This window comes from Amblyomma americanum, chromosome 7, assembly GCF_052857255.1.
Source record: "Amblyomma americanum isolate KBUSLIRL-KWMA chromosome 7, ASM5285725v1, whole genome shotgun sequence".
Classification (NCBI taxonomy): domain Eukaryota; kingdom Metazoa; phylum Arthropoda; class Arachnida; order Ixodida; family Ixodidae; genus Amblyomma; species Amblyomma americanum.
The window spans coordinates 17,071,947-17,088,639 of NC_135503.1; the positions used below are offsets into that span (position 1 = coordinate 17,071,947).

At 47.3% G+C, this 16,693-nt stretch overlaps 1 protein-coding gene across 4 annotated transcripts in view; it reads left to right on the plus strand.

The window, feature by feature from the left end:
* Oatp30B (Organic anion transporting polypeptide 30B) overlaps positions 1-6,325 on the plus strand; it is a 211,298-nt gene extending 204,973 nt beyond the window's left edge. For all 4 annotated transcript variants that reach the window (XM_077631323.1, XM_077631324.1, XM_077631322.1 and 1 more), the window contains one exon: positions 52-6,325. In XM_077631323.1, coding sequence (XP_077487449.1) covers positions 52-406 — 355 coding nt within the window. In that variant the 3' untranslated portion in view covers positions 407-6,325. The remainder of the gene's footprint in view (positions 1-51) is intronic.
* The last annotated feature ends 10,368 nt before the right edge of the window (positions 6,326-16,693 follow it).

The window sequence follows — 16,693 nt, forward strand, 5'->3', positions numbered from 1 at the left end:
GGTTGTTGAGCCATCTTGTTCTTTCTTTTCTCTCCCTATCTCTCCACACAGGTATATTGCCGTGTGCTCTGGTCTCAAAGTGGCTGCGGGGCTGTTGTTTTTCCTTGACTGGCTCCTCATCACGTGGCGTCACAAACGGGAGCTTAAGGAAGCTCCACCCATGACGGTTGGGGAGATCGTCTCCTCAATCATTTCACTGGACCGACTATCCGCCCTTGGCTGGGGCGACGGGGAGCAAAAGGAGGACATCCTCCCGCTGGGCAACTGCCCTGAAGACATTGTCGAGAGCGGCGAAAACGCCGTTTCTCTGGCGGCAGAGCATGAGGAAAAGGAGCAGCAACAACACTGTCAGCCGTTGCTCAGGAATTCCACTGCTCATTCAGGCCCATCAGAACTCACCTGCTAAAGTTCACGAAGGTGTGTGAGAGTGGAATTGCCTGTTAGTTGTGTAATAAGGGCCCGCTCTCGGCTGGGCATGGGTGAACCATTGCCCTGCTTCTGCTGGCAATGAATAGCTGGAACGAGAATATAAGAGAGGGAGGACTGATTGATGCAAGCATCAAATGACGGCCATGTAATGTAACATGAAAGGGAGTCACTGTTGAGTCCTGTACACCAGGGTCATCTGGTGGCAGGAAACTCGGGATTCTGCATAATGCTTTGCAGTGGGAGCACTAGTGAGGAGAGCCAATAGGTTCAGCTTTAAGTGCCTGAACATGCGTCCAGGTGGTCATTAAATGTTCCATGGCGAACATAAAAGCACTACAAGACTCAACTGTATAATGATGGCTCTTCTTACTGGCCACCAGATGTCGCCAGTATGTGAGTGACTCCTGATCACTTGAAGTAACAGTGACTCTTAAGTGTTTGGCGTGAAAGTTCTCCCTTTAATATATTCTTGCTCTATGCTCACGGTTAATAGGTTTAGAACAGCTATGAGAGCTGTCGTTGTTTTGTACGAGCAAATAATGAAGGCAAAGTGTAACAATATATCTCTGTAGTGACATTTCTGGCTACACTGAGGAGCCTAGTGGTATCAAAAACGATATCCCTAGTGTGCCTATGGCTGTTTCTTCAGGATGCAGGAATCGTGCTGTACAATTTGCGCAGGTAATATGCAGACCTTAGAGTGCCTACAATGCTTGTCTTGGAATGGCCAACACTGTTGCATGCAGGGGGAGGGGCCAGGCTTCGGCAACACTATGTTAAAGGACACAAAAGATGTGCGTGTTTCAGGCAGTAGCAACAGCCCATACCTGGGATACCTTTTTTTCTGTGTGCATGCGTATGTGCTTATGTGCACGTAAATAATTTGTGAAAGTGGATGTTTCTTTTCTATGTTAACCAACTGAGATTGTTTTCATGTTTTGTGGCAGTTTTACAGATAACTCGTCATCAACGTAGATTGTTTTCACTTCTGGCAGCAGTTTCACAGATAACTTGTCATCAACTTTACACTGTACAAATATGACTAATGTTGGAAAAGACTGCATGTCAAATATTTCACAGCTTCCATTTTTTGATGGCTATCTAGGTATTTCTGCGATTCTCTAACAGTCATCAGGCATTTACATGTGTGGTCACCTGCCACCATTGCATTTTACTGTTGCATTTTTTGTGTTCATCGGCTGTAATATTTGCAATCACTGTATTCTTTTTCTCCTTCGTGTGCGCTGAGGAAAAAAGCTTGAGTTTTCATTAGTTGCCATTGTCAGTACGCTTGTCACAATCTAGACATTCACGCCAGTTTGGCAAAGCTTCCTACACAATTCGGGAGCGAATATTTCAATCGTGAAGAGTATCCCAAGTATCCTCACTGAGCATTTGAGTCACCTCAGCCCTGCACTAATGAGAGTGGAAAGTTTTTGTTTTGTGAACACAGACTGTGCCATCTTGATGTTGCCTTATGAACTACAACTACTTGGACACAGTGTGTTCATGAATGAATTTAAATTTGTTTAGTAGCAGCCCCTTTTTCTTCCATGTCTGAACATTCGGAAACAATGTGTTCACTTCATTGCTCTGTCCCATTATATTTCGGTTCTTTTGTGCTCCCTGGCACCTTTTCAATTACAGTTGATAACAATGAGGACTTTTGTGGCTTCCATTTAATGCATTCTTCCCCAATTGTCACTTTATGGCTTATGCAGGAAATATTTTTAAGGTCATGCTCTATTATAAATGGTTCAGTGGACCAGAGATCTGCCTCTGTGCACACGCATGAGTGTTTTTGTGTGTGTGTATGTGTGTGAGACTTACACTGTTTTGTTTTGCGTTCTCATTTCTTGGTAGGGACTGTGAAGTGTTTCTTATCAGTGGGTCACATCTTGACAGGGCAGTCATGGAGATATCATTCTTCTTTGTGCACATTTAATGACTACTTTCTCTGTAGTGACTAATCCTATTCTGATAGTCCACTGTCCACTTGAGGCAAAGAACTGTACTGAAATGGAAGATAATGTTCTTTAATGTAACAGGTATTTTGCTCAAAAGCCATTTACCATTTTCATTGCAAGTCTTCCTGGTCTCTCTGTACTTTCAGTTTTATAGCAGCATGTGTTCTTGCTCTGTCTGTACTTAAGAGAAAACAAAAAATAACATTCATTATAAAACATACATGGTTCAAACAGCTGAAATCAGCTTTGTGTAACCTAGGTGCTCACCAAGTATTTTTTTCTCATTTGATGAGCGCCTCTACTGTTGTAGTTGTAGTTAATAAACAAATTACACATTGATAGCACAGCATTAATTTTGTTACTGGCAGGTTCTGCACTCTTCTGATGCACTGTAAAATTGGGTTAAAGCCAAAACAAAATATTTTTCATCTACAAGACTTTTGTTGGTGAAAAAAATCCTGTAGTGTATCCAGATAATATCAGCTCTTCCAATTTACTAGGGTAAATATTGCAATTTGTTGAGTTCAGCAGTTTTTCTAGATCTTTCAGCCAATGAGAAACAAATTACATTCTTTCTTGTATTGTGCTGAGTGTTATCAGCATGTCGCAACTTATGCTGAGGAACTGAACAATTATTCTGTTCATGCTGACGACTCCATTATCTTTGTCTTCACTAAGGGTCATTGTAAGCATCATACATCTTGTGGACTGGATATTGATATTAGTTCACTGAAAACTTAGATGCCTTTTCTGCGAGGAAATGCCACTTCTTGATGGAAATGTCACTGCATGGCGTAAAGCACCGAATCGTTTTGTACAGAATCTCGGAGGTCAAAGTGACCAATCTCGAAGCCGTGTTCAAGTGCATGTGATAAGTGTAAAATACTGTCGCTGGTGGCTCTTGCCTTTTGTAATATACATATAAATATATGTCATAGATGAGATATTTTCACAGAGCAAAGATTTAGGGCCACTTAGCATATATAATATGTCTGTGCATCAGGTCCCTGAGGATAAGAGAAAAAGGGAGCACTTTCTTGAAAGTAATGCAATATCAGTGCTAGAAACACAGGAATATATCCTTCGTGTTTAACATAGCAGACAAGGGGGGGGGGGGGTCATATTTTGTTTTTCTGACTTTGGACTTGACGGTGCTCAGCTCATCTGCATAGCACTGAGAACTCTTAAGCAATTGTCTGGCAATGCAGATTATGTGACTGGCAGAGAAGCGTTTTGGGAAAGTGCCATGCTGTGTTAACATTGTTCAGTTTTGTTATTTCCACTGTCTTCAAGACTTATTGTGGGGTAGAAAACAGCCGCTGGCTCACCGAAAAGTTGAAAAGTTGTGCATCCATTTTATCGAAATGAAGCTATTCAATGTGCAGTAGAGAATATTGGGATGCGCGACCCAAGACTAGCTATTTGGTTACGCATGGTTTGGTCAGTATGAGTGGGAATGGTATGAAGTGATCACTGCATAGGTAGTGCTTATGAAAAAAAAAAGTATAGATATCATGCCTCATCATATCATTATGGTTAGCTCCTTTCCCATCTTGAAGCCTTTTCTACTGGGCAGATTTGGCAGAGGAACATTGCTATACTAAACTTCTCAGAACTAAAAGATGTAGTTATATGTCAGCCTGATGGCTGCATTGAACTTCTGATAGCAAGGTGATCACGCATCTGCACTTTCTTCTTATGCATATTCGATATATTAAGGAACCATTTTAAAGATGCTGCACATTAAACTTAATACACTATTTTCTTGCACCCACTCTGGTTCACCCTTCATATGCAGAGAAGTGTAGTCTTCAACACATAAGCCAGCAGCAGCAGAGTACAGTTTAATCTGGCACCTCTGCACTGAGAGTGTTCAGCAGCCTGGCAGTTTTTTTTATATAAATTTTATAAAACAGAATAGAGAATCACAAAGTTTTTAAGCATTTCACATTTTTTCAGAGCATTGCAGCATAATGCAGCATGGCTTCCTCATGTGTAAATTAGTCTATTTTTAATAATTAAAAGCAGATTTCTGACTTGAGGGCGAAATATTTGCCTATTTTACTTTACCCACTTCACAATGTCAAAGGCATCCTGTGTCACACATTTCGCTCGACAAAATAGGCTTGATGCTGACGTCAGTGAACTCTGCAAGGATGTACGACGTAAGTTGAGCCAACTTTTGAAAAATCAGGTGTGTTGTACAAAGATGAGTATGGCAGGATGTCAACATCAGCGGTCCTGTGCAAATAGAAGTGCAGTTTAGAATAACTTTTTTCCTTTGCAGAACAAAGCGTACACAGAAACAACATACATGCTGATGTGGCACTGATCACAGGAAGTCCTCTGAATTTGTAAAATATTAATATACAGAAGCTTGGCAGCTAAGCAGGCTCCAAAATGTTCCTACTTCAGGCCACCTTTGCCTTTTCCTCAAAAAATAGATATGAACAGTACAATACTTCTATTGCGTGACTTTCCCGTTTTTTGTGCAGTACTGCTTGCAGCCCATAAAGAACAGCATTTAACTTATTGTTTAGCCACTTTGTTATTAATGGTGTAAAATAAATATTTACAACCAGTATCGATACAGTTGGGCATTTCAGATAATGGACATGTAATAGAGTAATTTTCTGAAAGTAAAACATCATTAGGCTACGATGAGATCAGTATGAAAAGTCCCCTGATTGACGCACCGAACATAACTTTGCGACAATGCCACTACATTTATAGATAAATTTACCAAAGCTGCATACTGCAAACAAAATACAAAAAAGCCTGGTATTGTTCAATAGTGCTATCAGATAGTGCAACCAATCACAAGCTCTGATAGCATTTGTGGAAACTGGCAATCACCATTAGCTGCAATAAATAACAAGTATGGCCTCCAGGATTGCCATTTTGGATGCTGCATAATAAGTTTTTGATGGACCCACCAAGGTCTGAAAAAAAAAAAAGAAGGAAATAAGGATCATGCCAGGCCAAGCTTGAGTCTCAAGTTTTGCCGTCTTTTCCATCTGTCCTATTTCTTTTTCGAAGTACTGGGTTGTTTTCATCTTTGTGCACCATGTCGGGTATGTTTTAAAATCTTGGCTCAGATTACGTAGGACACCTAGTACATATTGTATAAGCCTTTAACTTTAGTCCCGGCAAGTACTGCTGCAGACATTTATGCACGATGGATATAATGAAACAAGTTTCTTTCGTAGGTCGAGTCGTGGCCAGCAAAGTAAAGTGTCTGTCATGTAGACTCATTTATATATGCGCTCGCCTTTGTGTCATGTGCGTCATTTCGTTATTTTGTAATGCAAGGTCACCCTAGAGAGATTACTATAGTTGCACTGTATTTTGTGCAGATGTTGAAACTCGGGCAGTTTCCAACTCTATTTATTTTTTCTGTTCATTACTGTGGTATGTATATCTAACCAGCGTAATGTTCTTGCAGTGGTGTTTAGGGTTTCCGGGCCTGTGAAGTGCATGTTGTTGTCCTGTTTAAAAGAAAAAAGGTGCAGGAAAGGGAAGAATATGTGTTTTCGAAAAAGTGGTATTCACGCATTTGTGGCCATGCCATTGCAGGTGAATCTCTACAAAGCAACATAGCACAAATTTTTTCTGTTGCGGTGCTTTGGCATAGTATGGAACTAATAAATTCTTGTCTTATTCATCGCTTTCTCTAAGAGATACACACCTTCATAGGTTCGTTTTCCGCAGCATACAAGCATGGCCATGCATATGCAGCCTTGTTCCTTCAAGTTGTGAGTTGAAAAAGACTGCTTTTTTTTTTCTAGTGTAAAGTCTGACAAAATTGTGTTGTCAATTTAACTGCGCTGCAAAATTGTCCTTGTGGCTGCGTCAGTTGTTGCCGTTTTCACGCCCGCTTTCTTTTGTATAAGAAACTTCATGGCACATTAAAGGCTGTATTGTTTGAACATGTTGATACTGTTCATTTTATTCCTTTATCTCTTTTCATTTTACAGTGTGCAACATAATCCAAACTAGGCACAAGCATTACTTTTGGTGGAAGCAAAGCTGAGTGTTGCAAACTATAGAAATTCAGAACTAAAACCAAAAAAAATGGCGAACAATTAAGCTTTCCGGTAGTACAGGTTTTGAGCGCAGCTGCTGCGTGGTATGAACCATAGCCGACTGCAGAGGGAACACACTGCTGAATGGAGGAGAATCTGGGTGTCGGCTTCGGCAGTGCCTCTCCTCGGGCGGTTGCATTTCGCAACAGCCAACTCTGCAGGTGGAGCACCTTCTTCCACTGTCCTCCGTCACTCTATTGGTTACGCCGAGGGACACCGCTCAACGAAGAAATGGACACCTAAGAGCTGCGTTCTAAAAGGAAAAATAGCAGTGTTCGGTTGAACCACTGTAGAAGATTGGCAACTCACATGCGCCTAAGAGCTGCGCTCTAAAAGGAAAAATAGCGGTGTTCGTTTGAACCACTGTAGAAGCTTGGCAACTCATGTGCGCTTAAGAGCTGTGCTCAAAAAGGAAAAATAATGGTGTTCAGTTGGACCACTGTCTAAGCTTGGTAACCCAAGTGTGCTTAAAAGCTGTGCTCTAAAAGGAAACAGCGATGTTCAGTTAGACCACTGTAGCAGCTTGGCAACTGAAAGCCAGCCAAAAAGCCGGGAGTGTTAACTAAGTAGGTTTCGGGGTTGTCCGAGAAAGGAAGATAAAGGGGAACAAGCAATTTTTAAACCTTGTTGTACAGTCTCGCGTTGTGTGTAAAATAGCTGGGCTTCGCTAATTTTTTCGAACTGTTTGTTGAAGACATACTTTTGCCCGGTTTTCTCGGCGCATTGCGGCAGATATGTAGCGCTTTAGCTCTGGTCCTTTTGAAAATCGGGACATTCTTTCTTCGGTAGCTAAGAAAAAGACCTCGCACCTTGTTTTTGTTTTTTCGCCAGTTTGATTTTGTGTCCACCAGCCCGTACATCTTTGTCGTACAAGTCCTGACCATCGGAGGATAGCTAGCACTGCGGCAGCGACAATGCGACCGACAAAGCTTTTATATATTGATTTTATTTACGTCGCCTCCAGTATACTTCTTTTTGAGACGAACTCGGTTAAGGCAACTGTCGGATAAAATGAGCAATATGAGAGCATATAGTTGGTTTCCCACAGAAGTCAGTGTGAGCAAAAATCCGCTTGGGATGAATTGTCTCGCTGTTCTCCGGGAAAAACTTTTGCGACGATCACGAACCGCGGCGACCCGCGCATTGGTACTCGCGGAGTGTCCGCGCTGCGCTGTCGACGAAAGAAAAGAATATAAAATGCTTGCACTCAAGAAAGTTCGCTCCCCCGCAAGATAGCTTCTGCGCACTTTCGCTGTCCAGCGGATCACGCTGTCTTCAGAGGAAACAAATTTCTTGCCGTTTCAGAAAAGGCAGGGCAGCCGCGCGCTCACCTGCGAGCAGAGGTATGACATGGCCAGATTGCCATTGCTATGGGCGACGCTGGGGACGATCTCAGCGCTCGCGAGGCTCACCGTCGACAAGACCTAAACGAGACCCAGTTGTGGGCGCCGCCGAACGAGAAACCGATAGGCGTCGTAGTCAGACCAGGGAACGGAGGGGACGAAGACTTTGCAGGAGCAGAGCGGCGCTGGCGACAACGCGTAGATTCGTGGAGGGCCAAACTTCAACTTCTGGAACTGCCGCCTCGAACGGGGTTCGTGTCTCGCTGGAGCGAGAGCGTAGGTATAGCGTCAGCGCGAAGCAGCCGCCGCCGCCCTCTCACGCTGATTGTTTAACGATGCCTATTTCAGCCAACTTTTGTTTGTTCTTTGTTTTATTGAACAGCCAGCGCCACCTCTCTTTGAAAAGGCTTCCAAATTGTCGGTGAGGTGTGTACGGTAGAGAGGCGTGATCCATGCATGGCCGATGCGAGGGCGTTGACGGGAGCGGAAGGGAACGAAGGTTGTTTGTCCCTAAAACAAGAGACAGCTGTTCTTTTCTCCGCTGCATGTTATAAGCGTGTTTATTACTGCTCGTAAGCTGGCTTGATACTCTGTAGTTTGGACATGCAATGAATATTTTGAGGAGTGATTTGCACTGCGTGCTCCGTGTTTTTAATGAATAGACAGTTTAAATGTGTCCGTTTAACAAACAAAAAAGACAACACCAGCGACGGGGGCCACTTGGTGCGCACTGCCCATATTCGATCTCCTACGTACCCACAGCCAGCTGTCGACGCGTGCGGGAATTGCTTGTGGGGCGGAGCTTCCTAGCCCACCGGAGCGACGCGGCTGACTGGCCGCGGCCATGGTAGCTGCGTGACGTCTGAAAGAATCTAACCAATAGCCACCTCTTAACCGACATACGCAGGAGCGCGAAACGGAGGAGGGCGCGAGTATGAAAAAGTCGCTGGGAAGGGCTGGCCAACTATTGGGCGCGATTGTGGGTCTCTAGCTGCTGCTTGTATAAATGTATTATTTGGCTCAGGTGTTCATGACAGCGCAGTGTAGCGATTGAGCGATTTTATAGACTCTCGTCAGGGAGTTTTTCAGGGCCCTTTAATAAATACCATACTGGCCCGCCTAGCTGGTAATTAAAGCTCTCGCCGTTGCCCCCACTGGATGTCACGGTGCCATGATTGCACGTATGTTTTGCTTGGAAGGTCAGCGCCGTGCTCGTCGTTCTTCAGCAAGGCGTCTACCGTCCTGGCGCCATGACAGCAGTGGAAGTGACATACCGTGGCAAGGGTAACCACGTTCTGGGTGGTTCCTATGGTAACCGCCCACCCACCGGTTACACATTTCTCCGCTCACGTCATACTTTACTCTTTGCACGGTATACCCACACTCCGAGCGGTTTCCATCGCAACGCACCCACCGGTTACGCCGACGACGACAGACAACGACATCCTACTACGACGCGAAACAGAGGAACTGACGCTTAACAGCTCTCGCTGTAAAATAGAAATAAAAAATTGGGGGGACACTTAAGCTCCCGCCTTAAGGATATCACGGGATAGCGTAATGGTTTTTTTTTTCACATATATGCAGAAGGTCATCCTCTACTTTTTATTCATAGATCACTGGGAATCTTCATACCCCTTGTTGCATTTGGGTTGCAAGCCCCAAGGGTAGCGTTGGCCTGGCGGCCTGGGGCAAAGCTGGAAACATCCGAAGGTCCCGGCAAAGGATGAGTCGACTGGCAACAGAACAACTTGTTTATTCTGGCATCTCAAAAGAGCAGCCGGTCAGGGCGACCACGTTACTCGAAGGGCGAAATCGAAGTCTCTCGTTGGCGTCCGGGGCAGCTCTCTTTATACCCACGGAGTCGAGGGCAAGAGGGAACGGCTTGGGAAGAGTCATCCGATACGGCGACGCTTGAACATGTCCAGACGTGACGGGCGCGTCCGCCAGGCCGGCGCCGGTCAGACCTCCTCGCCTCCCAGTTGGGGAGCTCCTCTCCCCGGCTGCCGCGCTTTGACAAGCATGGGCAAAACCTGCACACACACACACACGCACGCACGACGACACGTGGCACTGAAACCTGCCTGGACGCGCTTGGCGGGAGGCGTTGCGGCCGCGATGAACGAAGCCGCGGCGTCCGTTGCATCCGCGCCGGCTATACCGCGCGTTGTAGGCGAGACGTAACAGACCGCCCCGCCGGGAGAAGGAGATCCCGATGGTCAGGGGACTGCATCCGCTGTCCAGAGGGATGTCGCTCGATGATGCTCGTAATCGAAACCGATCGTCCCTCGACGTTGCTTGAGCGCAGCGCACAGAGAAGGCCTCGTTCTCGGGTTCAGGATCACATAGGACACTGCAAAGTCACTTCGGGAGAGTTGCCATTTTTGTGCTCGTTCCCAGCAAGCGTTAGAACTACGCCGAAACGCAACCGCTCAGTCAGCAAGCACGAGACAACCCTCACTAAGCTCTGCCAGGCTCTTTCCCCTTTTATACTACTGCCTAGTTCCTTACAGTAGTCAAGCAGCACTCAGAACGCGTCCACAAATTGGAAAATTGCACTAGAAAGCACATAATCACTTTGAAACACTAAACAAAAGCAATATGTTAAAAATCCTGCCTCAGGAAGAAAACATCAGTAACCAACAACTTTGAGGCGGATTCCTACGTTAGGGGCTTCGACTTAAGCCATCGGCGTTACCGTTGAGACTCCCCTTTTTGTAACGCACCTCAAAGGAATATTGTTGCAAAGCGAGGCTCCAGCGCAGGAGGCGGCCATGTTTGGGAGATATGGTCTGCAGCCATTGGAGAGGGCAATGATCCGTCTCAATGATAAACCTCGAGCCGGCTAGGTAGCATGACAATTTCTGAACGGCCCACACGAGACACGCACACTCTTTCTCGGTGGCGCTGTATGCCTGCTCACGACAGGTCAGCTTACGACTAGCATACAGGACGGGGTGTTCCACTTCTCCATTGTCCCTTTGGCACAGTACAACGCCCATGCCTCGCTCACTAGCATCGCACTGAACAACGAACCCTTTTGTGTAGTCTGGCGATCGTAGCACAGGCTGGCTTGTTAGGGCGCTCTTTAAGGCGCTAAAAGCTCTTTCCTTTGTCTCGCTCCAGACGACTGTTTGGGGCTCTGTTTTTCTTAGAGCATCCGTCAGGGGAGCCGCGATATCGGAGTACCTGGGGATGTACCTCTGATAGTAGCCGGCGACACCTAAGAACGACCGAATATCGGTCTTCGTGCGCGGTTGCGGGAAGTCTCGCACAGCGGCCACCTTTATTTCAGAGGGGCGGCGACGACCCTGTCCAATCACGTGACCGAGGTAGACAACCTCGGCCTGTGCTAATTGGCACTTGGGAGCCTTGACTGTCAAGCCCGCTTCGCGCAGGCGGGTTAGCACTGCCCGCAAGTGTGCCATATGCTCAGACCAGGAGGCGGAGAATATCGCTACGTCGTCTAAATACGGTAAAGCGAATTCTTCCTGTCCTCGCAACACTTTGTCCATGAGGCTTGAAAAGCAGTATGGCGCGTTCTTCAAACCAAAACTCAAAACTTTAGGACGGAATGTTCCCATTGGTGAAATGAACGCCGCATACCTACTAGCCTCTTCTGTAAGTGGAACCTGCCAATAACCCCTGACAAGATCTAGGGTGGAAATAAACTGAGCGCTACTAACTTTCTCAAGGCGCTCCTCGATGTTAGGGATCGGATAAATTTGATCCTTAGTAATGGAATTAAGCCTGCGGTAGTCGACGCAAGGACGAGGTTCCTTGCCCGGTACCTCAACTAAAATCAAAGGGGAGGTATAATCACTCTCACCCGCCTCAATAACACCGAGCTGTAGCATTTTCTTTACCTCAGCCTCCATAATATCGCGCTGGCGGGGTGACACCCGGTACGCCTTGGATCGTACTGGCTCTGGGGAGGTAAGTTCTATATCATGAGTAAGGACAGAAGTCCTACCAGGTCTCTCAGAGAACTGACCTTGAAACTCTTGTAAGAGTTGGTGTAGTTCGGTTTTCTGCTCAGGCGACAGCGGTGCTTTACTGAGTAAGTCACTAATGACCTGATCAGTGTCTTCCCTGTTCGTCACTGAGCCTAGTCCCGGAAGCTCGACCGGAAGCTCTTCTAACTTTCCCGTGTCGTGCATTTCATCTCCAGTACCTGGTGCCTTCAACGCTACAGGCTCAATTTTATTCAGTTCGGACGTGCTCTGAATATCAGCTTGCTGCGCCTCCGACCCTTTCTCATTGTTCGACAACGTCGGCCCCGCAACTACCGCCTTTGCAGCGAGCTCCCGAACTCTCGGTCTGGTTAAGGCCTGAACGCTAGCCTCACCAAACAAAAGCCCCTTCTCGCGCAGGAGGTGATCGGACCTGTTCGAAAATAGGTACGGGTACTGGGGGGGCAGCCTAGATGACACTACGGCCTCCGTCTCAAGTGCTCCGAAAGGTCCTTCAATAAGCACTTTTGCTACGGGCAGACACACGCTATGAGCTTCCACGGCTTGCTTGATCCATGCGCGCTCGCCCGTGAACATATCGGGTTCTACGTAAGAGGGGTGAACTACATCCATTGTAGCTGCGGAATCACGAAGCACTCGGCACTCTTTCCCGTTCACGAGGAAGTCTCGCATGTAAGGCTCGAGAAGCTTCATGTTCTCGTCAGTGCTACATAATGACAAACACACGACTTCTCTTTTTGTTTCTGGACACTGCGCCGAAAAGTGACCCGGCTTCTGGCACGTATAACACACGCGCGCTTGCCTCGCCTCGAACCGCTTTCTGCGTTCGGCTTCGGCTGCCGCCGTCTCCTTACGTTCGGTCGGACTGCTTTCACTCGCATCCGCACTACGCGTGTCCCCCCTTGCTCTCATGGGTGTGAACTTCGGCCTCTCAGACTTGGAGCCAAATTCACCCTTTTGACCGTCCTTAGCTCCGCGAGCCCGACGCGTCACAAACTCCTCGGCTAGCTCGGCGGCTTTAGCCACTGTACTAACGTCTGGCCTATCCAAGACCCAGTACCGCACGTTCTCAGGTAACCGACTATAAAACTGTTCCAGCCCGAAACACTGCAGAATTTTCTCGTGGTCACCAAACGCTTTCTCTTCTTTGAGCCACTCCTGCATGTTTGACATAAGCCTGTAGGCAAACTCTGTATATGACTCATTTCTGCCTTTTTCATTTTCCCGAAACTTCCGACGGAACGCCTCCGCTGACAGCCTGTACTTTTTTAGCAGACTCGATTTCACTTGGTCGAAATCCTCTGCCTCCTCTCTCTTCAAGCGAGCGACTACGTCGGCCGCCTCGCCGGGTAACAAAGTGAGCAAGCGCTGTGGCCACGTTTCCCGAGAGAACCCCTGCTTCTCGCACGTTCGCTCAAAGTTAACCAGGAACAAACCAATGTCCTCTCCAAGCTTAAACGGCCGCATCAGGTCAGTCATTTTGAACGATACCCGTTCTCCTGCACCGTGTGCCTGACTTCCATTACGAGCGCGTTCCATCTCTACCTCGAGACGCTTCATTTCCAAAGCGTGTTGACGGTCGCGCTCTTCTTTCTCTTTCTCTTTTTGCTCTTTACGTTCGTGCTCGTCTTTCTCTTTTTGCTCTTTACGTTCGCGCTCGTTTTTCTCTTTTTCTTTTTGTTCCCTCTCCTCAATGGTCTCAAGGCATTCCGACAGCTCGTCATCCTCAGCCTCCAACTCAAGAATAGCCCTTAGCAGTTCTGGTTTTCTGAGTTTGTCTGAGACATCCAGACCCAACTCTCTTGCAAGCTCCAGCAATTTCGGTTTGCGCAACGACTTCAAATCCATGGCTGCTCCGAATGCTGCTTTCTCTACTGCCTACTATTGTCTTGCCGCAAACTAACCCGGCAGCAACGACAACACAATTACCAGCTCTGTTTCTGACACTAACAAAAGCCTGGCAAAACTCAGAAGAAGAAAGTCCCGCACTCACCAAACCTCGCAGCCAAGAATTCAGCGCAGTCGTTCCGCTGCAGGCAACCAGTCATCACACAGGGCTCGTTGCACTGCTCCCGGATGGTCGTTGTGCTGCTCAGCATACAGTTGAACGCATATCTTCGCTGCTGGCCTCCGTTGTCGGGATCCCACCGCTGGCAACCAGTTGTTGCATTTGGGTTGCAAGCCCCAAGGGTAGCGTTGGCCTGGCGGCCTGGGGCAAAGCTGGAAACATCCGAAGGTCCCGGCAAAGGATGAGTCGACTGGCAACAGAACAACTTGTTTATTCTGGCATCTCAAAAGAGCAGCCGGTCAGGGCGACCACGTTACTCGAAGGGCGAAATCGAAGTCTCTCGTTGGCGTCCGGGGCAGCTCTCTTTATACCCACGGAGTCGAGGGCAAGAGGGAACGGCTTGGGAAGAGTCATCCGATACGGCGACGCTTGAACATGTCCAGACGTGACGGGCGCGTCCGCCAGGCCGGCGCCGGTCAGACCTCCTCGCCTCCCAGTTGGGGAGCTCCTCTCCCCGGCTGCCGCGCTTTGACAAGCATGGGCAAAACCTGCACACACACACACACGCACGCACGACGACACGTGGCACTGAAACCTGCCTGGACGCGCTTGGCGGGAGGCGTTGCGGCCGCGATGAACGAAGCCGCGGCGTCCGTTGCATCCGCGCCGGCTATACCGCGCGTTGTAGGCGAGACGTAACACCCTCCAGGCGCAGTGGTGCAGCGGTTAAGCGATGCGCCACTGCCATGCGATGGCAGGAGCTCCCAGCGGTGGGCCATGTGCGGCCCAGGTTGCTATTCCTGATCGACCAATCAATAAATGCCACCTGCCACGGAGGGCAGTTTGCTCCCTGTCCGGTGGCCAGGATGTGGCCGCAAGGTCACGTGACCTAGGCGGCCCACCTGCCTCCTAGGTTGCTCTCCGGGCACCACCTGCCAGAGTCATGCTCGTGCTTTTTTGCTCACAACATCGACGCCGGATTTTCTATGTAACGGACATTTAACGCAATTATCGGGTCACTGCACGTAGACCACATCAAATGTTCATCGGCACGTGATCTAGCGTTTGATAATATTAAACTCGTATACAAGTCAAGTCTGCAGTGAAGCTCCACCTATATCCAGTGTCACCGAACAGAATTCCTCTAGTTACAAAAACCAGGCCGTTGGTAAAGCTTTTCTTTTTATGCCTAAAGAGGAAGCTAATCAGGAGACGAAATTATGAGGTCAAGGATTTAATGCCTCTGGCCTGTTTGATACAGTCAAGCATTAAAAAGCTGGTTTCGTTCAGTGTTGTGATTGGTCAGCGGTCGGTTGTTACCAACTTCTGTTTTAGTGCGGTAGGTAGCATCAGGCGCATTTTAACGCGACAGCGTTAAAGGTCCCGTTACCCGTAAATTCCGACGTCGGCACCGGGTTGTATAGAGCGCGGCAGCGACACTGCTACTGCGGATAACATCGGCGCTTGCAAGTGTTTCGCGCGGATGCGAGAGTTGGCACGCTTGGTATTGTGTACAGATATCTCAATGAACTTTCATGAAAGCAGATTAACAACGTTGAGTTAGCCTTTGGCTTTGTCCCTGCCACTGACAGAGTCACGCAAGAATTATAATAGTTTAGCCTATAGAACTGAGAGCCTTGCAATGCGGATAGCGTTACTAGTGGTTAGCCCCAAGGATAGTTCGTATTTGGTTACTGAAGGAATGAGTGCGCAACGCGTGATCCGTCCCATGCCTCCTGGTATACAGCGTGTCCAAATTTAGATTTTACTGATTTAAAAAAAAAAATAAGTTGAGCGTCGTACGGTAATGCCGCTTTTGCATGCTGGTAATGCGGCCAGGCGGACACAATTTAGGATAATAATTGTCCCCATAAATTCATTAATTAAATAGAATTATGTAATTAACATTTTATTGGCTGAAGTTAGCGTGCAAGTTTATACTGAGAACTTGGAGGCAGTTGCTTTCGAGGGCTATTCCATTTTGTACAATTTTAGTAACGCGCCTGTGTCCTGAGACGCACACGTCTAAAATTTTTTCCCAGTTCGTCTAATTACGCATGCGAGACAGCGGCTGTCAGCGTGAAGCACGTCCCTCGTGTGACGCAGCTGTTGCGTATGGCACTCCGCCTTGCAAGAGTGGGCAGCGAGCGGCATCGCGTCTTTCTACTGGCTGTAGAAGCGACCGCTTCAAGAAATAGCTCTCCCTTATCGCCGACCCAACAGTTCATTGGTTTCGATCGCCGAGAAGGAAAACGCTGACCCAGAACGAAAAGTCATCCGCGTCGCCGCTCGCTGCACCTCTTGCAAGGCGGCGTGCCATACGCAACAGCTGCGTCACACGAGGGAGGTGCTTCACGCCGAGAGCCGCGGTCTCGCATGCGTAATTAGACGAACTGGGGCGAAATTTTAGACCTGCGCATCTCAGGACACAGGCGCGTTACTAAAATTGTACAATATGGAGTAGCCCTCGAAAGCAACTGCCTCAAAGTTCTCAATATATACATGCACGCAAACTTCAGCCATTAAAAGCTAATTAATGAATTTTAGTTAATTACTTAATTATTACCCCAATTTGTGTCCGCCTGGCCGCATTACCAATGTGAAAAAGCGGCATTAGCATACGGTGTTTCACATTTTTGTAAAAAATCTGTAAAGACTAATTTTGAACACGCTATATACCAGGCGTTTCAGAGAAGCCGGCCACTTATTTTTAAAAACAGGATTGTTGATGCACAGTGAAGCTTTTTGCGGCCTGAAAATACCAGTGCTGGCAAAAAAACAGGCGCATCATGTTAACCAGTAAAGTGATTAACCAAATTTTAATAGTTAACTTTTTAACTATTACAGATCGGCACCTGATTTCAATTAGAAATTTGTAGTCGGCCGT